At 38.6% G+C, this 23,506-nt stretch overlaps 1 protein-coding gene across 3 annotated transcripts in view; it reads left to right on the top strand.

The window, feature by feature from the left end:
• Positions 1-237: 237 nt before the first annotated feature.
• The window catches only part of LOC104830653 (cytochrome b5 reductase 4), a 36,698-nt gene continuing 13,429 nt past the window's right edge, over positions 238-23,506 (top strand). For 2 of the 3 annotated variants that reach the window (XM_010565739.1, XM_010565738.1), the window contains exons 1-9: positions 238-487; positions 1,161-1,314; positions 4,896-4,996; positions 7,035-7,119; positions 16,351-16,405; positions 18,013-18,070; positions 18,177-18,267; positions 18,838-18,870; positions 19,556-19,678. In XM_010565739.1, coding sequence (XP_010564041.1) covers positions 1,188-1,314; positions 4,896-4,996; positions 7,035-7,119; positions 16,351-16,405; positions 18,013-18,070; positions 18,177-18,267; positions 18,838-18,870; positions 19,556-19,678 — 673 coding nt within the window. In that variant the 5' untranslated portion in view covers positions 238-487; positions 1,161-1,187. Of the gene's footprint in view, positions 488-1,160; positions 1,315-4,895; positions 4,997-7,034; positions 7,120-10,799; positions 10,842-16,350; positions 16,406-18,012; positions 18,071-18,176; positions 18,268-18,837; positions 18,871-19,555; positions 19,679-23,506 lie in introns of all 3 variants that reach the window. The other variant, XM_010565737.1, reaches the window with a different exon arrangement.

Raw genomic sequence — 23,506 nt, 5'->3', positions numbered from 1 at the left:
GCCGGTGACCGTCGCTGGGGGCGGGCCCGAGGCCCCGGCCCGGTGGGGGCGGCGGTTTGTCCCCGGCTGCGCGGCCTGGCCCCTCTCGGCGAAGCCGCGGGGGTTTGTCGGCCGGCTCTCGGTTGCGGCTGGGGCAGGGCTGCTTCTGGCCGCTTGCTTCCAAGGGGTCTGGTCCTCCGGCAACCGCCGAGGGGACGCGGCGGCTCTGGCAGGGCCCGCGGGCGAGGGGCTGGTCTGCGGCGCTGAAAAATCCTTCGCACTTCTCGTTTTAGAAGGCGGTGGTGACAGGGCTGCCTGCTCTGCCTTCCCAGGTTGTCTCGGGGTTCCTCCTGTGCGCAGGCGGAGACCCTCGCCTTGAAATTACTGCGCGCAGCTTACACTGGACCTGTTAGGTCTTCGTCTTTGGAGTGGTTTGGGGGGTACTTGGTGTCTGCAGACCTTGCTTGGAAAGCACGCTTGTGCTTAGTCTAAAGCAGCCTCGAGTAATGTGGGTCTACGTGCTCTTTAGTTTTCTCGCTTCTGGTTTTGCTGCAGTTTGTAAGACCATGATTCTTTAGCCCTGTTCCCTGCTGTTAGAGTTGGGATCAAAGGGGTTCCCCAGTCGGTGGTGCTGTTGAAAAGGAAGGTGCTAGACACCCTGAAGATCTTGCTGTCCTTTCCAGGGCAGGCCATGGCTATTATGTCCCTGGTAGGCCAGAAGACTTCAGTCCCAGCTTTCTCTGGGTGAGATTTCCAGTTGCTGTGGGGCTTGTGGGAAGTCTTTATGAATGCTGTGAAGGTGAACTTTCCTACCTTGTCCTACCTGGCCATGGTTTTCAAATCTCTCTCCTTTGTTGCTCATAGGTTTCCAGGCCATAACTCAAGTGATGCTGATAAAAACTTTTTACCACCACAAGAGGATTTGGTATCTGCAGTTTGCTTTGGGAAGAATCGTCTATAAATGTTTGTTGATGTTCAATAATTCCCTTGTCTGGGTTACTAAATAGGATACTTTCTTAAGCACTCTTACTGCTGAGTAAGGCTCCCAAATATCAGTGAAGAATATGGGTTGTGTTATTTCTTGTTTTGTCCGAGTCCTCCTAGGAAGCTTAGAAAAGTGCATTGAATGGCTCTTTCTTCCTTTAGAGTTTAATAATGTTTGTACATTTGTTATTTTTCAGGTACCTTTAAAACCAGGAAGGAGTCTTATGGATTGGATTCGACTAACTAAAAGTGGAAGGGACTTGACTGGTTTAAAAGGGAGGCTAATTGAAGTGACTGAAGATGAGCTTGCTAAGCACAACAAAAAGGAGGACTGCTGGATATGCATAAGAGGTTGGTTGCTGTGATGTTTTTTCTACGTTTTTTGCCTAGCTTCTCTCTTCTTCTGTACTTAAAGAAGCAGCAGCAAAAACCAAACAACAGCAAAAGCCACACCCCAAACCAAACTATGCGCCTTCTATGTTTAGGCCAGGTGTAATCTTGACATAATTGGGGACAACTTTGTTCAAGTTAGAGATTGTCTGTCACAAAGATTTTCTTTGCTTTCAGACGTTTCTTAAGAAGTCTTCCAAGTGGGCATATTTTGCGCATAACTTATATCTGCATGTGAAAATAATAAAACACAAGATTGTAGATGATGCCTCAAATAATGAGGGCTTAGCAAGAATAAGGCACTGAAAACGCTGACATGTACTTACGCTCCTTAGTCTTGGAAAGTTTATTATCCTTAGCAGTTGACTATTTTTAGTGGTTGCTTTAAAGCATCCAGAGACATATAAATACTAAAAATGTTACTTAAATCTGTAGAATGGTTTTTGGGAAATAAGTGTGCAAGCCCATGTATTACTTCATAAAACTTAGTAAGGTAAATGCCAGTTGCCACACAGAACAATTGTAATCTCTATCTAGCATAACAGATATCTGTGGTAACTAAGCCAGTCTATTTATGTTGTTATTTTTATGAAAATTTAGCTCAAAAGTTGGAAGTATTGTATGTTATATGTTAACATTGTGTGGAAGGTGGTTTGGAACAATAGCTGTGGCTAGAAGAGTATTTTTGGTGCTGAAAATGAAGTTCCTAGTTGTCTTGCGGAAAGGAGTAAAATGTTTGCTCTCCAGTTTAATAATTTAGAGGCTAAAATATATTAATACTGCCTTAAATTCATTATGACATAACAGCACTTCTATGAAGACAGATTGAGAGCATCAGAGTAGCTAATGTGAGATTTTTTTAGGAAGAGTGGTTCATTTAGTGGTAGCTTTGATCTGGTAGGGGACAGCATTGATATTTGACATAATGTCATCTCAACTCCAGCAAAAGAGAGTTAAGAATTTCTCTATGAGGGCGACTGTATGTTTGTTGGGTGTTAAAAGGGGATGAGAGTAAAGTAAGGGTAAAATGTTATTCAGTACTGGCTTTTGAACAAAAACAATAGGATTGTTAATGCTCTGTGTGCACATGCTAGCAAAACTATAGTGGGAGGAGAGCTAAAGAAAGCTTATTTACTGTGGAGGTCTGTTCTCTTTTCTCTCAAAAAGGGACATCTACTACTGCAGACAGAATCACTGCTTAAAAATGCTTCTGTTTTTGTTTTAGTCTCTTATTCCCCCTTGACTACATCTCTGAGGTTGGTTTTTACAAGAACTCCATCATGCTGCTTCTGTATCTTTAGATTTTTCCATCTCTGCCTTTTTGTTCTAGGACTATAATTAAAAAAACAGAGTAACTGAGAATCCTGGTAGATTATCTGTAGACCTGATATGTGGACAGGTAGTAAAATAACACCGTTATGGAAAAGCTAAATGAGGTTTCTGCATTGGTAGTTAGACTGTGTCTCTATAAGAAAGAGCAGAAATTGATGAGAGGAATGTGAAGTAAAAGAACAAAAAGAGCTAACTTTGTTCAGAAAACCAGTATGAAGATCATTAGAGAAAGCTGTCATATAGGCCACAAATTTATATATAAAGTGGGATGTCAGGGGTGTTAAAAAAAGCATGAAGGGTATATAAATGAGATTGCTTTTGCTCCTGCAAGTTTGATGGTCAATTGAACATTTGACTAATATTCAGGAGGTCCTAACTATTTAGATACTTACATTTTATTGCCTGCAGTAATCAATGCTGCACACAAGATGGCATAGTGGATACATCCATCAGAAGATCGGTTCGGTAAAATACGCAAAGGTCCTTCCTTTGTTGTCTGAGATGCTTGTTCTTACTAGCTAGGATTGTCCCAAGCATGTCTCCCCTCAGCCCAGTGCTGGATGCCTACCTCTCCTTCTGAAGTACTTGCTGTACACTTCTTAATGTGTTAAAAGCTTCTTACGAAAGCACTGGCACAGTTTGTAGCTTCCTGTTTTGATAATGCTACTGATTCAGAGAAATTGACTCAATAGTTTGATTAACTATTAAGTAGGTATTCTTTATTGGCAGCGCTGGATGCACGGGGGATCGCTCCACCTATCGTGCACACCGTCAGGTCTAATTGTGCAGGTTAAATACATGTTCTATATACATATTCACTAGATTTCTGAGAAATGTTATACATATTCATTAGTTTTCCGGGAAACTATTAGCATATGCAAATGTCCTTTACGCAGGCGCATTGAAGGTCTCTGGTGGTCTTCAGGAGTCCTCCGGTGGTCTTCCATAGTCTTCCTCACTTGTCCGCTATTTGACCCTTCTCAGGTGATTCTGCGCAGTATGGTCTTTTACATGTTTTAATACATCAGTGCTCGTTAGTGTTCTTATTATCTAAGTTCTCAGTAGTGGTGTAAAAACCATATGGTTAGTTTAAGCTAAATTATCTACAAGGACGAGAACAAAGGCAGGAGTTCTTATCTTTTCTGGCCCTGTCTATTCAAGCAAGGCCTCTACTTGAGCCTTCTTGACAAGATCGTAAATTTATCAAACATTTAATTAAGTTTTGTGATTGTTCATGGTTCCTTCTTGCTCATCACTCCCAAGTACCAGTCTCTGACAGGCTTAATCCTTGACGAGCACTAGTCTTTGGTATGTAAAGTTACAGAGAGACAATCATTAAGCAATTAGCAGTTCGTTCTCTATATCACTACATATCTTTAAATATTCTGCTAGGTAGGCCTGCAGTAGTCCTGTTAACAGCAATAAGTCTGTAGTTAAATTTGTTTGTAGCTGCATTCTCCAGGCTCTAATTACTCCAGTTGCATAGCAACAATAATTAGACTTCATCCTTTCAGACCTATGAAGAAGCATTGTTTTATCTCCCTGGAAAGACTAAGAGTAGTACTCGTGTAGAAAGAATGCTGAGCCCTTTTACAGGGACAAATTTGGTACCACAGTCGTAAACCTTTAATGAGCATAGGCTATGTTTAGTTTTTTATGTTGCTGAATCTGAAGAATGGAAGTGTTGTTGCTGATGGTAGCAGTTTTTCCTTATGGGAGGCAGTTCATTCCTGTAGGCATTTTATTCCATAGGTCATGGGTGATAGGGAAACAACTATGACAGCACTTTAGGAGTAACTTAATTGGAAAAGCAAGTGAAAACAATTCTGTGTGCTAACTGGCTCAATTTTATGTCTCTGTTTAAACCAGCCTCTAGTTCTTTTACCCCTAGCTAGGATATATCATGTTCAACTTCAAGAGTTTATTTTGTTAAAGTCTTAACTCTGCAGGTTTCTCCAGACGTTCACTGGGACAAGTGGGATGGCAGTGTAGGATTGGCCTCTCTATGTAATAAGATATATCTTATGCTCTATACGATTGTGTAACTTATGTTTCTGGTTTTGGAAAGTCGTGTTGCTTGTTCCAGTAATGTCTACTATTTGCCATTGCAGTGTTTAATATACACTAACCTTTCAGCTAGTTTTGGAGATAGGAGTGGTTGCAGCAGTTGTAGAAATGCTGCTCATGTTTTTATATTCCCTTTTCTGCAGGATTTGTATATAATGTCACACCATACATGGAATATCATCCCGGTGGTGAGGATGAACTGATGAAAGCAGCAGGAGCTGATGGTACAGATCTCTTTGATCAGGTGAGAACAGCGGGCAGCAAAAGACACTTGCTCACTGAAAGGTATTTTGAAAAATGTGTGTTTTCTGATTATTTTTAGGGCATTCCAGTGGAAATGGTGATTTGAACTTTTTCAGGTCTAAGGAAAGGCAATGGGTTACTGCTCAGAATGGCACTGATGTGCACTGCAGGAGGCATGTAGTTTAAACTTTGTACCAAAAGGCAATAATGAAAATGTGACTTCATGTTTTTGGAATGATGCTTCAATTTGACCATTTTATTAAATCAATTTTTTAGCAGAAATAGCAATAAAACTAGCAACAACTTGAGATACCACCACCTTCGTAATAAATTACTACGACTAATTGCTGTCGTTTGAGAGGCATTTTCTTCTCAGAACTTTCACATTTTGAAAAATGCTTGTAATAGTCTTTTGTCTATTAACTTGGCTGCTGTACTATCAGCAAACAAAGTGCTAAGAAAAAATGCTTGGGGCTGCTATTAACTGACTGTGAACAAATCAGAGGATGACAGTTGGTCTCTTCTTTGTTTACGACTTCTTAAAATGTTTTGAAAAGACTCAGAAAATAAAGGGTCTGCAGAATGGGTGTACTTTGTGTAAGGAATTGCTTGCAAACCTGGTACTGTAAAAGATTCACCGAGTTGGTATTTTTTAGAAACAGACGTTCTTTGAGCCTCCTTGGCTCACAAGGTTTGTCTGAGAAACTGGGAAAGAGCAGAAAGAAAATCTCATCTGTTTCTGAAAGGAAATCTGTTATCTCTTTACAGTTTGTGCATCACAGTGTGTATGCCTTTAGTTGCAAAATGTTTTTAACAATGAATGTAAATTTCTTTTACAAATGAAGTGTTGAATTTGGGCAGAATTCTCTGGTTTCAAGAAATTTGGAGTTTTTCTCCTAAAAGTTCATCCAGTATCAAGTTGTGACCTGGAATTCTGTAGCTGGATCACTGTCAAGTGTTCTATGATGTACTTGGAAATGGGAGTCTTGACATCAGGAAAATTTGGGGAAGCCCCGCAAGTTGTAACTAAGCTTGGATACATACTTGCTACGTTATTTTTTTAGCTTGTTTTGTCATGGGAGTGGAAAGCAGTGTTCAGATCCTTGAAATATGCTGTTCACATTTTTTGTTTTGGCTGACGTCTTTCCTGTTCTGGAGGCATTTCTGTTGTTATCCCCTCTGCTTTAGCATTCTGTGTCTGTCTAGTGTTTCTCAAATTTCTGGAAAAATTAACTGTCATTCAAAATCCTTCATTTCTTCCTGTTATCTGTATATGAGGAAACTACAACTTGTGGATGGGATTCTTTATCTCGTCTCCTTTGCTTGTCCAGTTTGAAGTTTTTGTTTTTAAATCTCTACATACCATTCAAATTTGTCATGCAGCACTTTGTTTCCTTTTCTCTTCTTGTGATGTTATCCTGGATGCCCTATCAGAATTGGCTTTTCTGCCATCCATTTCCTCTGCAAGTTCTCCAGTTCTGGTCTGTAAAGCTACTCCTTTTTCTTCACTTTATTTAACTTTCTAAATTAGGTAATTTCCAAATAATTCAGTGATAGTAGGACAGAAACAAAAAGAAATACACCAACTTGGTAGGAGGTGTTTGTGTGTCTAAACTGCTATTCTTTATCTTTGTTTCCTTCATCCCTTCTCCCTTCACTTGTATATAAACAAGATTAATTACCCTTGTTGTAAAGGCAAGGTCTTGATTCTGTTAATTGCATAGCCTACATCATAACAATGCTGGTCTGAAATATTTTCTGTAGCTCAAGGTTATGATGTTCAGATACTGCAAAATATAAAATTAATAAATTAAACTATCGTCACTTTATCATGGTCCTATTTTTTCATTTAATTACATGCTATCTGTAATAGAAGTAAAAATAAGTACTGAACAATGCAATAATGAGTGTCTGTTTAAAAAAAAATCTGCTAAATGAATTACATTAGCCACTGTACAGAAATGAACTTTTCTATTTCAGTGCATAGAACAACATAGTAAGAATTAAAAATTTTGTGAAAACCAATTTTATTAATATAGGTTCATCGTTGGGTCAATTATGAATCAATGCTGAAGGAATGTCTTGTTGGGAGAATGGCTGTCAAGCCTATTGCTGCTCCAAAAGGTGAGGGTTTTAAGAATGAAATAATTTCTATTATGCTTTATTCCAAAGTTGTCTGGAAATTATGAGAAATCCTAAATCATCATATTTACAAGGAGAGTCTATTCTTGCATATAGATGAAGGCTGTTGTATATATTCAGTCCTTTTACAGCAGATAGCTGAAGATGAAACTATTTTATGCATGAAGACTTTTATAAGTAATGTACTGCTGCATTGCTTCATTTGTTTTCAGTCATCAGAAAACAGACACGTGTGTGTGTGTTATGTGCGTATGTAGATAGAAATAATTTTTTTTTCCCTGCAAGATCCCTCTTTCTTCTTCTGATCCCAGGGGACACACTGTTGTAGGCAGCTCTCTCATCTTGAAATAAAAGGCAGTATTTTCAATCTGGTGATGTCAGCACCAGACATAGGTCTGGCAAGTTGCATATGTATTGAGATATTTGAATACACTTTATGGCCAGAACACTTTATTGGGTCCTTTAGTTTGAATTTACTTGGAGAAAATTTTGCTGATACAACAGAATTCTCTGAGCCAGGACAGCAAGAGATGTAGTATACTGTCTTAAAATGCTGGTGATGGTTTCCAGAGACTTTAATCTTCAGTATTTGTTTTGGTTTGTAGGCTACAGCAAAAATTTCCTATACCTAGGAGGCAGACACTGTTACTGATTATTGACCCTTAGCAAAACTGCAGTGAAAACATGGAAGAATTAATGTCTACAACTGTTTTTCTCAAATTCTGTGGCATCCTTTAGTTCACAAATTCAGCCATCTCTTGTAGCTCTTCAACTTCTGACAAGGTGCACTGCATACTTGCTTAGCACTTAGATCACATCACCTAACAGGTTGAGTTTGACCTGTACATGAAAGGGAATAGTATTTTGCATCTCCACATTGCTAGGTAGCTAATTCCAGTGTGGACCTTTTAAGGTAAATGCTGCAAAGTATGGAGAATCCTTGACAGCATAACTGCTTCATGGAGTTGAGCTGTTACAGGTAAGTTACTGCTACTTTGTCAGCTGAGTTAGAAATTTAAAAGTAAACCTGACTTTTGCCATTTTCATTAATCTAACTTTTCTGCAACTGGAAGAAATTCTTATGACAGCTAGTCAGTAAAAAATAAACATGCCTTTGCTCCTGCCAGCTATGACAGTCCATTTTGTGCTGTTCGTTTTTCTGCTTTCCTCCGTAGTGGGACTGTTCCATCCATTTTCCTGTAGTAAAATTTGCAGGATAAAGGTTGCCAACTGTATAAAACCAGTTCTGTTGCCTGTGTCTCTTCTAGCCATTTCAGGCTTGAAAAAATGTAATTTCACTAATTAAGAATCAAACTGTTTAGATGGGATTTGCTGAAATTCTTCACTGTAAAGTTCTCAAAGTTTACTTTGATTCGTGGTAGGTTATGTATCCTCCTCTTTTGAATTATCAAAAACATGGTTGATTAACTTTACTGTCAACCAGCAATAATTCCAGTCTTGCATCCTTCCAGAAGACCATATGCAGCAAAGTTTGCATTTGAAAGTAGAAGAATAAAATACTAATTTAAGGTGTGTGTTTTTGAATATAGGATTAAATGGGCCCATAAGTACAGAGGAAAGATAGGACTTCAAATTATGGATACATTGCTTTCTTCTTGTGGCAGAGGGTGAATGTTTGGCAGTAGGGCAAGCATTAGTACTTGCTATTTGCTACAGTCTCAATACAGTGCAAGTAAGGCAGATGTAGGTTTTGGGGCATTGCTGCAAGATTTGCGGTTGTTTAGCTTTGGTTTTGTTTCCTGTGTTCTGGTATTTTTTTGGAAGATGGTACAATTATTTGATCACTGAATTGTTTAAGGAAGCTGAAGCTTGTCCTTGCATACTCGGGGGGGGGGGGGGGTATTAAGAAAGAAGAATCTTTTGAAGATGTTGGTGATAGTTAATGTTTTGTCAACTTGTTTTGGGGGAATGCTGCTTGATGGTATGGTAGTGACTAATAGGAAATTCTGAAGTGTCCCTTCTGTGGTATTACAGTGGACCTGTGCACTGAAATATGTAGTATTTGTACCTGCTGAGAAGGCCAGTGCAGTAACTACAGCAGTACCTGGGCATGTAAGAGATGATTTCAGTATCTTCCTCAGCAAACCTGTACAGCATTAAACTGCTTGCCTTCTCTTCAGGGTACTCAGCTGTAAACATTAGCACAGACATTAATCTGTTGTCTGGTATCTTTTAATACTGCTAATGTTTCTCATAGACACATGTTAGTATATGTCCCTATGTTACTTCAGTGGTAACATAATTTGGGAGTTGGAGCGCATGTTGTATTATTGTTAATTCAGTGAGATTAGAGCTATGGTGTCATCCAAGGAAGAGAGGTAGGCTGTGCCTTGGAAATGCTTCAAGCTATCCTTAAAATTGCGATGCCAATTTTGGTGCAACATGTTAAAATGTAGTGAAATGAGAGTAGACTTTTGAACACAAAAAATGACCTTTAATTGGAAACGAATTTTTGTGAATGACTTGCCTATCCTGTCAGAAAGCTCGAAGTGGTGTGTAGCAGAATACACAGACAAATACAGCCTCAACCAAAAATTTTTGGTGAACTGTCCATTCATCTTGTGTTTTGTTTTTACGTTACGGTGGCAGAACCTGAAAGCCTCTGATGAAGGCAATTCTTGGTCAGCTCTGAAGTCATTTTGCCATGCTGTATGCTTGGTGCTCTGTTCCAGGAGCCTTTCCTTCACTTCTCTCACAGTGGCATTTTTCCTCTAACACTGGCTGCTGTGATGCAGAGCACTGGGAGGGATTCAGAAGAACAGGGGAGAAACGTTCATGTTTTGCCTTTCATAAAAGGGAGCAGGAAGAACACATTGGTTTCTCCCACTTCACCAAACCTGGCTCCCATAAAAGAGGATATAAAATGTGCCTTCATATTGGGACGTTGAGATGTGCAATGTAGAGAAGGCAGAAAGGGGCCTGGGTACATCCAGAGGACTAGTTTCCCCACAGATGTGCTATGAGCAGAAGGATATGTGGCTGAGAGGTGCAGTGCCTTTCTCCCTGAGTGGAGCACCTTATATGTGAATTGACACTATGTAATTCAGCTGCATCGTCTTTATCTTCTTTTTTTTCTGCTAGTATTTGTTTATTTGTTTGGAGTAGTTGCAGCATACTGTAGATTTAATGAAAAACTCAGATAATGTCAAATAAAATCATTTGACAGGAGGAGCTTATAGAAAGATTTTATTTTTCCTGGGTTTCTGCCAAGGATTGGGTTTAGATTTCCAAGGATTGGGTTGGTCAGATTCAGTGTCTACTATGTGTTGTCGTAAGGCAAATGTCATCGAAAGTCTGACAGATTTAGCAAGCTTCTTAGCTATGAAGTTTATAATAGCACAAGATAATCTGTGATGTTTGTTTTGAAGTGCCAAGGGTTCTTGCATTTCCTACCCTTAGTGCTGTGCAACTTTTGGCATTTTTAACGTAATATTTTTTAAATTATACTAATCTTTTGGAATGGTAATCAGTGCTGCATTTATTTGTGACTTCTTGATATCTGAAGCATCCTGGTTAATCTATTAATGTTTTGGAAGGTTTATTTGGAGGTCCTTACTTTGGCTTATTTCTTTAGCATGATGTGTGCAAGTACAGTGCTGTAACTTCTTATTGTCCTGCTCGTTTTTTCTTAATGCTTGTAGAGATTTCTTCGACTCTGTCTGAAGAGAAGAAACAGCTTAATGGTAAGTATTTACCTAGAGCAAGATGGGGAGTGAATCTTAGACTTAATTGAATATTGTCAAATGAGCACTGTTTATCCAGACTTCTGTCTGTATATTTGAATCTGATGTTGATGCTCTAGTGATCTGTGGAAATTACAGAAGGCAAAATCCTAATCAGGTATTGTGAATTCAGTGTTTAAAAGTATTCTAAGACTGCATTAGAGTAGTATAGATAAGGGAGGTATGAGATGGAGAAGCTTTCTGCTCAAGTCAGACAAGATAGGTCACAAATTACTGTGTGCTATGAAATCTGCCATAACAAAATTGCCAGGCTTTTTGATCCTTCTCTGTATCAGAAAAGCTAGGTAGTCATGGGTCTGGAGTAGCAGAGATGAGACAAAAATCTTGGAGAACACTTAGAATTGGTAAATCTCTACTAAAAGCTGGAAGGTCGTGACTGGGAAATGAGTTGAAATGGAGGTGAATTAGCTGATTACAGTATGACTGAACTACTTGAGATGTAACTGTGAGAATGACTGGGCTGACAGTTGGTGTAGCTCTAAGAGAAGCAACTATGGTTCTGTGAATGTATCAGGAGGTTGATGGTAGTCCTTGTAGAGATGGGGAAGCATTCAAGCCTTTGCTGAGCCCTTCCTTAAGTACTGGAGGTAGCTTTGGTTGCTAGTGATCAAGAACTATGCATTTGATTTTGATGCTTTTAGGGAAATGTTACAGACTGATTAGTCATATTAGTATAAGAGGCTTCCTAAAAGAATATGGCTTATGAAGTCACATCAAATGAGGTGTGATGGGGGTGCGCTGGTGGAACAAATAAGATTAACACCTCTGAAGGGAATTAATACAATTTGAACTCAAGGCTGACCTACTGGCATGAAAAGGGACAGGTGTAAATTGGTCAGAGAAAAGTTTAGGCTGAAACTTTGGAAGAGGAGCCTAGAGAAGTCAAATTCTGGAGTGGCAGGAGGTGCAGAAACCTAGATGTGTCTTAAGATGAAGCCAGAGAAGTTCTCAGGGGTGGTGCCCAGCAAGTCCAGTCACAGGGAGGGGGAAGATAACTTGTTCATGTTTCTGTGGTGAATATGAGTTCCCGTTTGTTTTCTTTTTTTCTCATACTGTCTTCATTGCCTTCCCTTTGTGTTCTGTGAATGTTGTATTTGACTTCTAAAAGGCAGTTTACCTTTTAATATGCACAAGCATTGAGCTACACAAGAAGTTAAACATACATCGTATAAAAGTAAGCAAGACTGATTTTATTTGTTCCTGTTTTGCTTTATAGCCTTGTAGGATGTTAAGCTAAACTTTGACAGGGTCTGTTGCCTGACTGTCCTACTGTCCTTTTTTTTTTTTTTTTTTTCCCTTCAGCAGTGAACAAGTTGCTGGAACCTCTTAATCTTGCTTTGAAGGACTGGGGAAATTAGAAAACAAACTTTGCTTTATCAGAATATCATCACTAGCAGCTAGTAGTCATTACATACACAATAAATATTTTGTATTCAAGTAGAAGACTAATTTTGCCATCTATTTCAATGTTCTCCTCTTGGTTATTTTGGTTCATGAATTCCTTAGTTTTTGTGCTTGTCTAGCTGTCCAGAACTTTCCTATGCGTCTTTCAAATTCACAGTGGACCCAGGTAAAAAGAAATAAGTGATATTCCCTCTCTTTTCCATCTTGCTTCCCCTCCTGCTCCTAGCAATAAATTTTCTTGTCCATATTGTGTGACTTGTCAGGAGACATAGGAAATGATTCTGATGGTAGTTTCCAGAAATTGCTAAAATACTGATGCTTGCTTGCTTCAGTTTACCTGTTTGGCAAGATTTTTTCCAAAATCGGAGAGGTCAGTTTCTGAGGTTACCTTCCATGAGGTTTTTCATATTCTGTTGTTGCGTCTTGGTGATTAGCTCTCATAAATTTAAGTCAAAATGAGTCTAGAAATAAGCATCACTGTCTGAAAGTGGGAAAGAGAAGCCTATGGCACGGGCTTTGATTTTTTGGAAGTTGTGGGCACTAGTGAAGACATTTTTGTCTTAATCTAAAATGTATAAATAGTAATTGTATTTGGAGTGTGCTCAGATCAATCAATTTTTTTGTAAACATCAACTGTATGTAATGTTAGGGGCAATTAAAGCTGAAGTTTTCAGAATATATTGCTAGTGATAACAATCAGCATGGGTGTAGCCTAATGTGTTCTTCAACATCTGTTCATACTTGAGTTTCTAACAAAAGATCAAAATTTCAAAACACTGCCATTATCAAAGCATGCCTCAAAACTTCATGTTTATTTGAGAACAAATATGTATCAAAGACATATTTTTAAAATTATCTTTTCAGCCTTGCACTTTTGAGCTAAACTGAATTTCTCTTCCACCCAAACTATGATGATGATGATTTTTGTAATATTAATAGTAAAAAAATATGACTTGGGCAGTTCCACCATCTGAAAACAAGCTGGTGTTTGAGTATATGCACATCAGACCTTGAAAATACTTTTACAGTGTGGAAAAGGGTGATGGGAGGAGAGTTTGAGCTAGAGTTTCCAGTATGGAAAACTAAATCTTGAGGTTCAACCAGCTGGAATTCTTTAGCATAAGTAATATAAGTGTTCCTGGTTTTCTTAGTAATATTTGGAGTTTACAAATATGGATCAAGGTTGTTCTGGGCCTTCTGAGAACAAAGAAAACATAAGTACAGAAAGCTTTCAGAGCATCCTAAAATAGTTTAGATTGGAAGGCACATCTGAAGCTTGTTCAGTCCAGTCTCCTGCTCAAAGCAGGGTGAACTTTGATACTAGATCAGATTGCTCATGAGCAACCCCACCCTCATGGGAAGTGAAGAGGTGTGGCATTTTGTTTGGGTCTCTTTTTTGTGTGTTGGGGTTTTTTTCCCACCCCCATATACATAACCAGAATTTTTGCTGCTACTTGTCTATTGCCTCTTGTCCCTCTCTGGGAAGAGTCTGGCTATCTTCTCTGTTCTTCCTTCTCTCCCACCCCCTGCTCTTTAGGTAGTTGAAGGCTGAAGTTGGCTTTCCCCCTTAGCCTTTTCTTCTACAGGCTGAACACGGTTCCCTCAGCCTCCTTTCATTTTTGTATATCTTGTGCTCCAGCTGCTGACCATTTTGGTGGCCTTTCCTTGGACTTGATCTGGTATATCAATGTTTGTCCTGCACTGGGGAGCCAAAACTGGACACAGTACTCCATAGGTAGTCTCACAAATGCTGAACAGAGAGGAAGAATCGCTTCCCTTGAACTGATTGCTATGCTCTTGGTCAGGATAAAGTTGGTCTTCATCACCACAAGGATGTAGTATCTGCTTAAGTTTGACTTGTCTACTGAGTCCCAGGAAGGTTTTCTGCAAAGCCCGTTTCTATCCAGTCAGGCCTCCCACTTGTTTTGTTGCATTAGATTTTTTTTTTCTCTTGGGTGCAAAATTTTGCATTTGCTTTTGAGCTTCATGGAGCTTTTGTGAGCCCATTTCTTCAGTCTGTCTGGGTCCCTTTGAATGGTAGCCATAACCTTTCCTGTTTCACCTGCTTCCCGTGATTTGTTATTGCTCATGTACTTCCTGACAGTGGGACAATGTGTGCCCTTCAGGTTGCTAATGGTGGTATTGAACAGTATTGGCATTACCTTTTTCCTAGGGAATACCAACTGTAACTAGCCACCAGCTGGACTTTACTGCTGATCACACCTTTTGTGATTGGCAGTCCTATTAATTTTCTATCCAGATTGTAATCCACCTGTCAAACCCAGCTCTCTCCAATGTGGCTATGAATAGTGTGAGAAACTCTTATCACTAGCCTTGCTATCTCATGGGATTCTGCAAAACTGTTCCCAGAACAAGCTGAAGTTTGCTCTTGTGAGATGCGGAGTTGTAATTCTGCTGTTCATCCTGGTCACCTTAAACTCCTCCATTTCATGCCTGCCATCAGCCTTTGGCTTCACCACCAGCTTTGTTTTATTTATGACCACCATGACCAGTAGAGCACTTTCCTTAATTGGTTCACTGATCACCTGAATCATTGTCTTTTTATTGCAATGTGACTTCTTGTTTTCACATAGCATCTTACAGTATTTCAGAATAATTCATAGATAACTTGGTTTGCCAGAATGTTCTATTTTATTGCGGTTGTTCATGTATTTCTGTTGACCTGCAAAAGCAAACAGAAATGTGTATCGCCATGAATTCCTGTTATCCATGGAGGCCAACCTAAGCATATGATGTATGTCCTCAAGAAAGGCTTAGCCTTTGAGAAGGTTTTTATTATTAGGTGATTGATTTTTCTTTTGCAATGATGTGACTGCTCTGCCATTTAGCTTCCTCAGCAGTTGCAGATGGTGTGTACTTAGGGGTAGTTAAGGATCAAAGAATAAGTAATTCCAGCGAGTTTTAATTGCTTTGGGTTAATTCCCCCATCTGGATGATCAAATAGTTTTGACAGATTGGATTAGACCAGAGCGGCTCTCTTGTTTTTATCTACTTCCCACATGGTGGAGCCACTCAATTACTGTGTTTAAGCTTGTAGTCATACTACAAAACTTACTGGCATTTAGAAGATAATCATCTAGATAACTGAGGATTCATATATTAATTATTTTATGCATAGCCATTTCAGGTTTGCAAGGTTTGCCTTTGAATAGGCTTGAAACCAGCACTTGCCAACTGTTATCTTAGGCCTCTGCCTAACCACTGTCCAGGAAAACTCCTACTGTTCATGTAGTGTTACAAATCATATTACATTTCAGTCTGTGCAGCTTCCTCCATCATGATTCTATGTAATTTCTTTGTGTTAAAACTGATGAAGGATTGCAGTTGCTTTTATCCATCATCTCTGCTCAATTTTTTGCCAAATATGTTCAGTTTCTGTTAGGCCAGAGATTAGTACAGTTGATGTTTTCAAAGACTGACCAAGTGTTGCCTCCCAGCAAAGGCTTTTTCAGACTGTTTCATGCTGTTCAATAATTAGTGAGTAGCTGAAATCTGTGAAAATTCCTAGCAAAGTGCAAAGTACGAGAGATTAAGGCTGATATCTTTGATTAACTGACTGATGTGAAATTTTATGTGTGAATTAGGTTAGACCAGATGTCCCAAATTGAATTTGTTCATCTGAATTGTATAAACAAATAGTTCTGTTAGAGATTTATTCAGATAACCTATTTTTCTGTGCTTCACTATCACAAAGTGTGAAAGCACAAGCTAATAACACATGAAACTGACATCAAGCTGCATGTACCAGAAGGGCTGCACGCACAGGTTGTGTAGTATACGGAACTCTTAATTTCTGAAATAGAACTTCATGTTCTAGGAGCCTGCTCTCCATGGCAAAGTGATGAATAAAAACAAAATTTAAAAAGTACATGGACGCTTCTGGCTGCCTGTGGAAATAAAGCCACTAAATATTGTGGCAGAGTATTGAGAACATTCCATTTAAAAAACCCAAAACATCCCTGATTATGATTTCTGTTAAGTGAGCATCACAGCAAATATTTTAATGACTCTCTGCTCTTTGTAGGTATGCTTCCTGAGAAGAAAGTACTGGGTGCTTCTGCTAGAGATTTAACTCCAAGGTAAACCTTTGTCTTTCATTGTCTGTTGAACATTCTATTTAATAATTTTGTGCAGTTCTTAGTAAATGCAGGCAACTTCTTCCGTGGTTAGTTCTTGATGTTTCAGCTGAATGAGTACATATCATTACCATCCTCTTATAAGTAGGAAAGTTGAGGTTCAGGTTTAAACAATTTGCCAAAGGTCATGTTGACCGTATAGACAGATGACAATGCAAGGTTCCTGGTTTGCTCTGTTGGTTTCTAACACTTGAACAGCCTGGCATCATATATAAATGTATGGCTTATATTTGCAGGCTCCTCAGGCTTGCATCTTGAGAAAACTCCTGGAAAGTGATTCCAGCTGGGCTAGTTACTTTTTTGACTTTAGTTAATTTGTCCATAATCATATGAGTTGTCATGCCCTGGAAAAGTACTTCATTTCAAGCCGGAATATATTGTGATAGCTGTATTCAAGTTTCTACAATATGCAAAGTGAAGCAGACCCTAAAACTCCACTGTGATATGCCTGCTGTTGTCACTGACATATCATTTTACTCCACGATGCCTTGAGTCTCCAAGGTTCAGTTTCTCACTTTGCATCAAAATCTCCTGTGAATGTGTAATCTCTGGGCTAGTTACGTGCAGTCATATAAATTATTGTGGCTTGTAAACTGGAATGTGGCTTATCTTCTGCAGTGCTCCCCAAACCTTGCTGCCTTTCTTCCTGTGTGTGTCTGGCATGTTCTGGTGTGTGACTGGAAGGTGTGCAGCCTCGAATGTGTTGGCTGACAGGAGTGTCTGCTGGAGGGAGCATCCTTCTTCTCTGCCTTCTTTTCTGGTCCAAGAGTCCAAACAGTAGATGGAAGTGGTTAGGACACTGGGGAAGGGAGAAGACAGTTGTAATGTAGATGCGAGGGGTTAACTTTGCTCTGGGACAGAGCTGACTTTCACTGGCTGGGATTGCAGCCCAGCTGGAAGCCAAGTAAAGAACTATCCATGTCTATGGTGGAGGGCCAGGCATGAGATTGTCTGATATATGGTCCCTGTGAAAATGGGTAGAGAAAGGAATAGCTCTTCTGGGGTTGGGTGGTGAGTTACTTCTTGGCAAGTGTAAGGCCATACAAACAACTAACATTTGAAGGCTTTCTGTTTCTTACCTTACCCTGGATTAATTACAAGGTTTGGGCAGCTTGGGAACATAGGAGTGTAAAAATGTCGATTTGGGGAGGTGAAGGGAACTGGTTTTGTGGTATGTGTGTGGAATCTATAACTCTTGGAAGCCATTCTGGCTATTTAATACTGTTGTCTGGAGTCAAGATTTTAATTGTCTTCTTAGGAAGGTTCATATACTGCAAAGAGGATGCATATGCTTTTTAAGTAAAACCAACACCTTATAATTTTAGCTATAATGTGCAGGCTATCAGGATGCATAATTAGACTGTTGTTATTTTAATAGTCATCTCAAAATTATTGGCTCTGGACTTACCTCTTCAAAAAGTAGTAAATAATGTGTTTGGCTTGTAAATTCATGAAAGAAGCTCTGCTTGAAAACTGCTAGTTAAGTATATTTTTGGTATGCCCAAAGAAAGTATATATTTTTTTTCTTTAGTGCATTTTTTGTTTTACAGTTATGACTGGTTCCAAACAGATAGTTTGATCACCATTGTCATATATACTAAGCAGAAGGTAAGTGTATTTTATGAAAGGGAGAATTACAAGATCCAGTTGTGATCCAGCTTGAATTCTGGGAGAACTTTATTAAAACTTTTTTTGTTGTTGTTGCCTGTGAAAGGATATGAATGCAGAGTTGGTGATAGTTGACTGTGAGGACAAACGATTAAGGGGAGAAATCGTGGATGACCACTCGTATCTTGTAGAAGTTGGTATGTACTGTAATTTTGCAGTTAAAAGTACTGAATTTTAATTTATTAAAACCCTCTCATCTGACCATATGCATTTTATGTATACCAATTAATATTTTACTCCTCTTTCATTAGAGATGATTACTTTAAAGTACCTTGATGAAAAGGAATTACATTGTTTATCAACTCATATCTTCATTTGTTTAGTATGTACTTAATTTTTTTACATGTGGAATAAAGTGTAGTAAGAAATTGATGTAGAAGTTGTGTAAAATTTTTCTTCAAGTGTATTTTTGATGGTTATTAAAATGCTCTTATTCAAAAAGGGCATGTGGAATGATTTAGATAAATGTAGATTGGCAGCTTTAGATGAATCATTGTTAAAAGTAATGGGAAAAATGATGCCTTTCTTGATGTAATGTATTAGGCCTGCAGAAGTCAGGAGTGGAATTTCAGGGCCAGATAAAGATGCATAGAGTTCTAGGCTCATTAGTTCACTCAGTATTCCTAGCCTTAAACTGTATGTATATATGATGACTACAATGTAGTTTTGTTTTTGCTGAACATGGATTTTGTTTCTCTTTATTTCAGACTTGGATCATGCAGTTCAAGAAGACGTGGCTGGTAAGTTCCACCTCTTGCAGCACTTCTGTATCTCTTCTAATATCAGAATGTGGAACTTCAATTTATGTTTCTGACTCATCAGATACTTTACAGTTTTGCTTACCACCAGGTTCTGACACAATCAAATCAAACCATAACATTGAATAATTTATTTTTTTTAAATGGTGGCATTTGGGCCTGTGAAAGTGATAAGTTGATGGTGCTCGGATCCCTCTGAGTACAACTAAATGTTAAAATAATTAGAAATTGGTTCTGTTGTGTATTTGTAAACTGTTCTTTGCTTAGACTGGTATTTCCTTGGATTTAATTATTCATTCAAATGGTCTTGAAAAGAAAGGAAGTAGTAAATAGTGGTAGTTATCAATTTCCAGTAAATGAGGACTCTGAATTCATGAGCATTCTTTTTGACCAGTTGGGCTGTGAAGCTTTTCACAATGTATTTAGTAAATAAGATACATTAATTATGCATATTAAGTTAGTGCTTGTTGTTTTAAATGCACTGTAAAACATGATAAAGAGGTAGCTGGAAGTACATTTAATTTGGTATTTTAATTTAATGGATTAATTCTGTATGTCTTAAGAAATGACTAATTCTTCTGAAATTTCATTATAATGGAGGAGTAAAATTTTTTTTTTTGTACAAAATGTAACTAAAAGTAACAGTGTGAAACCTTTTCTCTTATAGTAAACATTGCTGAAAAAGTTGGGAAAGTAGAGATTATTTTAAAGAAAAAGGATAACATTCATTGGAAAATGCTGGGACAGGCCTTGGAGAGTCATAATACATTTATCAAACGCACAGAGAGAGGTAAGCAGTTTCATGGCCATGTTACCAGCTGTTTTAAGACTTTTTGGAGCTTGTTAGTCATATTTGGTTTCTCCCAGGATTTTCTTTTTCTGTAGTCATACCTTCATTTCTTTCAGGAATGTTGTCTGGTCTTGTAGAAAGCTGCTCAGGAATTCTTGAAAGGGCTTAGCTTAGAGATGTTTTGCTTTGGTTTGGTTTGTTGGTTTGTTTTGTCCCGCAATGGAATTGGAGGTCTTCCAGGCTTGCAGAAAGACTGGAAGAACCTAACAGTGGAACGTGAAGACTGCTTGAGTGTTGTTCCATCTCATGGCTACCTGTGCGCTTAATATCCTTTCTGTCCATATGAAAACCTCAGCAGACCCTGAAGAGATAGTGCATGGACTTGTCTCGATCATTAGAGGAGTAACTGCAGTGAAGGAACAAAAACCTCCACTTCCAACTGTTGCTATAGATGTAGTAACATCTTTCAGTGTTGTTCTAGAACACTGCGTCTTTGTAACTTGAGCTATGATTAGGTGACTTCAAGCCATGTGTAGGTATCAAAGCCAGCTCTGAATAAGCTGATGTGTCTGCAAGAAGCAGGTGATGTTATATATGAGTTCGTTTTGTGGTAACAGAATAGTATGAACTTGATGCAGCACTAAAGTGTATTACCCTGATGAGTGTGCTTCTGGTTTGGGGTTTTGGTTTTTTTTTACAGTTAAATTAAAAAATTCTGCACAATTGCATTATATAACGTAAGCATGCTCCTGATGTTATTGCCACTGCCCAATTTCTCAAAAGCCCTCTTGGCCCTCTGTCTAATAATGCTCAAAAATTGACTGTTTGATGTTAGTCTGCCTTATTACGTGTGAAAGCAAAGCTGTACATTTTTAAGAGCTGATTAAATGTTGATCACTATGTTGTGCACCTCTTACTGGCTCTCAGTTAAGCTACGTAGGCCTTAAAAGTTGAGAGATTATTGTGGTACAAAAAGGAAAACCAGCTACATAAAACCACATCTCTTTAGCAACCTTTAGCTTATGTAGAATGTAATTTTCTTTATGAGCGTTTCAGAAACTATTGAGTCATCCGCTTTATTATTAGATTTTTCAAAATAATCCTCTGTATTTAAGGGGATACAGCCTGGACTATGTTGTCCTAAAGAGTGTGCAACTATTGGCAGAAGCTTAGAGGGTTCAGTAAAGAATCAGGGTGCTGGTGCCTCTGAGGACTGAAATGGGATGTAATTTTGTAGTCTCGTGCAGTGGTTTTAGTCCATGTTAAGTGGAAGATCATAGACTTCTTTTTGTTGGAAGTAATAGAAGGGAGCAGAATGCTGATGTAGCACTTAAGGTGTATAAGCCAGACTTATGCTGTGACAGTGTGCTATTTGCTGCATAATCAGGGAAAGTTTAGAAGGCATTGATTCAGTGGAAACTTTATTTTGGGAAGAGAGGGAGACCATCTGGGAAGAACGTGGCTGACTTCTTTGGATAATAGGAGCTAGCTTGTGAAATCTAGTAATTATCTGAAGCATTTGAGGGTACTGATAAATTTATGATCAGCATTAAGGATTTGTGGTTGTCTTAACTCCAAGACTGGGCTGCCAGGACTGATAGGCAGCCACCTTCATTCAGCTGTGTGGTCTAATCTCCATTATGTTGGCACTAACAATACTTGAGGCTCCATAATCAAGTAACCTGAACAAAATAAGGATTAACTTTCAGCTGGCTGGCGGACACTGTTGGGTGGTACATGCTTGCTGGGGGTGGGGTGGAATTGCTCTACGAGAGGCGGAGGGATGTGGGGTTTATACTTTGAACTCCGTATCCCAAGCAAACAGGCTAACGTTGCTGCCATAGCATTACCAGGATTCTGGCTAACAAGTAAGAATAAATAAGAATTGTCGCTGAAGTCTTATCTTTGAGGAAAAGCAAGAAACATCACTCAAGGGAAAATTCTTAAATTAAAATCCCTTTCATAACGAGGAATAACACAGTAGGCAAAAAGATGATACTCTCCAAAAGTTATCATTGTCTGTGCAGCAGTTTTGTTACTAAAACTGATCTTGTATGCATATGAATCAAGGTGCTGTAGTTCTTGATTCCAGCAGAGGAGGAAGTTCAGTTTAGAGAGGGACGTCTCTAGCCTGTGATTGTATTGGGTTTACATGGCAAGGTTTTGGTAATGGTGGGGCTGCAGGGGTGGCTTCTGTGAGAAGAGTTCAGGAGCTGTGATGCTGATAGTCGATGTCTGCAGAAAGTTTGATCAAACCTAACCTCCTCACTAATTACTTTCTCTACTTTGAAAATTAGGATTTACTGCTGGGCACTTGCGTCATATTCTAAAATTGAGAGAGCAGTGCCTTTTGCTTACATATAGTAGCAAATTGCATCTTTTTGGCATCTGACACTTAACTTGGCTTCATGGGTTGCTGAAAGCAACTGTTCTCCTTCAGCTTGCTACTAGAGGATAGTGTTTTCTTGTCAAAAGGCTTTTCTGCATTGCCAGTTGTTTTTGTTTGTGGCTCCAGATTTTATTGGGACCGCTGATAATGAACTAATTTTAGTTAATATAGCAAAGAGGACAACCTAAACTAGGAGTTTGCTTAGACCTAGAAAGGTCTTTGTTTTCAAAAATCAAGTTGAGTGAATCAGGGAAAAAGTTCTGTATGGTAAATTAAGAAGAAAAAGGGGGAGGTAAAGGTTAGTTCATTACATGTGGAAAAAGTTGAAATTTGTCAGGTTGGAAAGGTCAGAAAATAGTCAGGAAACAGTGAATCAGTTGATGAATCAGTTTTTTAACTTCTCTCTCCACTGCCAAATATCTGGAAGAGTATTAGCTGATCAGTATTGTGCGCTATGTTACCAACCTCCGATGTCCTTTCAGGTAATTCTTAAGTCTGCAGAATTGACAGCAATCTTAGCATATTTATTTGTATACTGTACTTTGCAATCTTTGTATGCACTGCTTTTCAAAAGAATGGTAGAAACACAAATTACAACAAACTTTTTATAAAATTTCTTTTATATAACTGGAGAGCTGCTGATGTTTTGCTTTACTTCAAGATTGGTATGAAATGGAATTACTGCCTTTCATTTTTCAGAGTTGTAGGCATTCTTTTGGTACATCTGAAATGTTTGCTCATTCAAAATAGGCAGTTTGTAGGATGTTAGATGAAAGACATGAGAAAATATTAATAAAAAAAGATTTATTCCATGTCAGAGGCTTTACATCTTGTCTCTGCAGGCATTTCTAGTGGATAACTCACAGTAGGTATTTGAATAATTTGATAAAACAAGTGTATGCAGAAAAATGCCATGGCCACCTACTGTGGCAATAGTGGTGTGTAATGAGTTTGATTCTCATTTAGTCTGTGCACAAATGGCATGTGCAGCTGAGATTTAGTAACCTGAATGTATATTACCAGGCATAACTACATGTATTTAGATGCTTGATTGTTCTAGCAGAATTTATTTATACCCTTGGAAATAAAGCCAATTAGGAAGAGTGGCTGACCTGGAACATCTTGTTTAAACCCTTAACTTTTAAACATTTTGTGGATAAATATTGTTTGTTTGAAAGCTTTTCTCTGTTTAAAATTCTTTTGTTTCTGTTGTGGTTGAATTGACAGGCTACCATCCTGTACTTATTGAGGAAGGGGATGTTAATAGTGATGGCTGTTCATTCAGGCAGCAACTGACTGCACTGTCACAGAGCATTCTGTAACTAATCTCCAGCTGTCTTGAACTCTTTGGATGTATTTTTAATCCAGAATATCTGGGAATAGCAAAATGTTTGGGGTGCTGCAGTAAGGAAGCTGCAGTACAGATAAGTTACTTGGGA

Source organism: Haliaeetus leucocephalus, unplaced genomic scaffold (genome assembly GCF_000737465.1).
Source record: "Haliaeetus leucocephalus isolate CR32 unplaced genomic scaffold, Haliaeetus_leucocephalus-4.0 Scaffold195, whole genome shotgun sequence".
Taxonomy (NCBI): Eukaryota; Metazoa; Chordata; class Aves; order Accipitriformes; family Accipitridae; genus Haliaeetus; species Haliaeetus leucocephalus.
The sequence above is the reverse complement of the archived record's forward strand: the minus strand, read 5'-3'. Positions and strand labels throughout refer to the sequence as shown.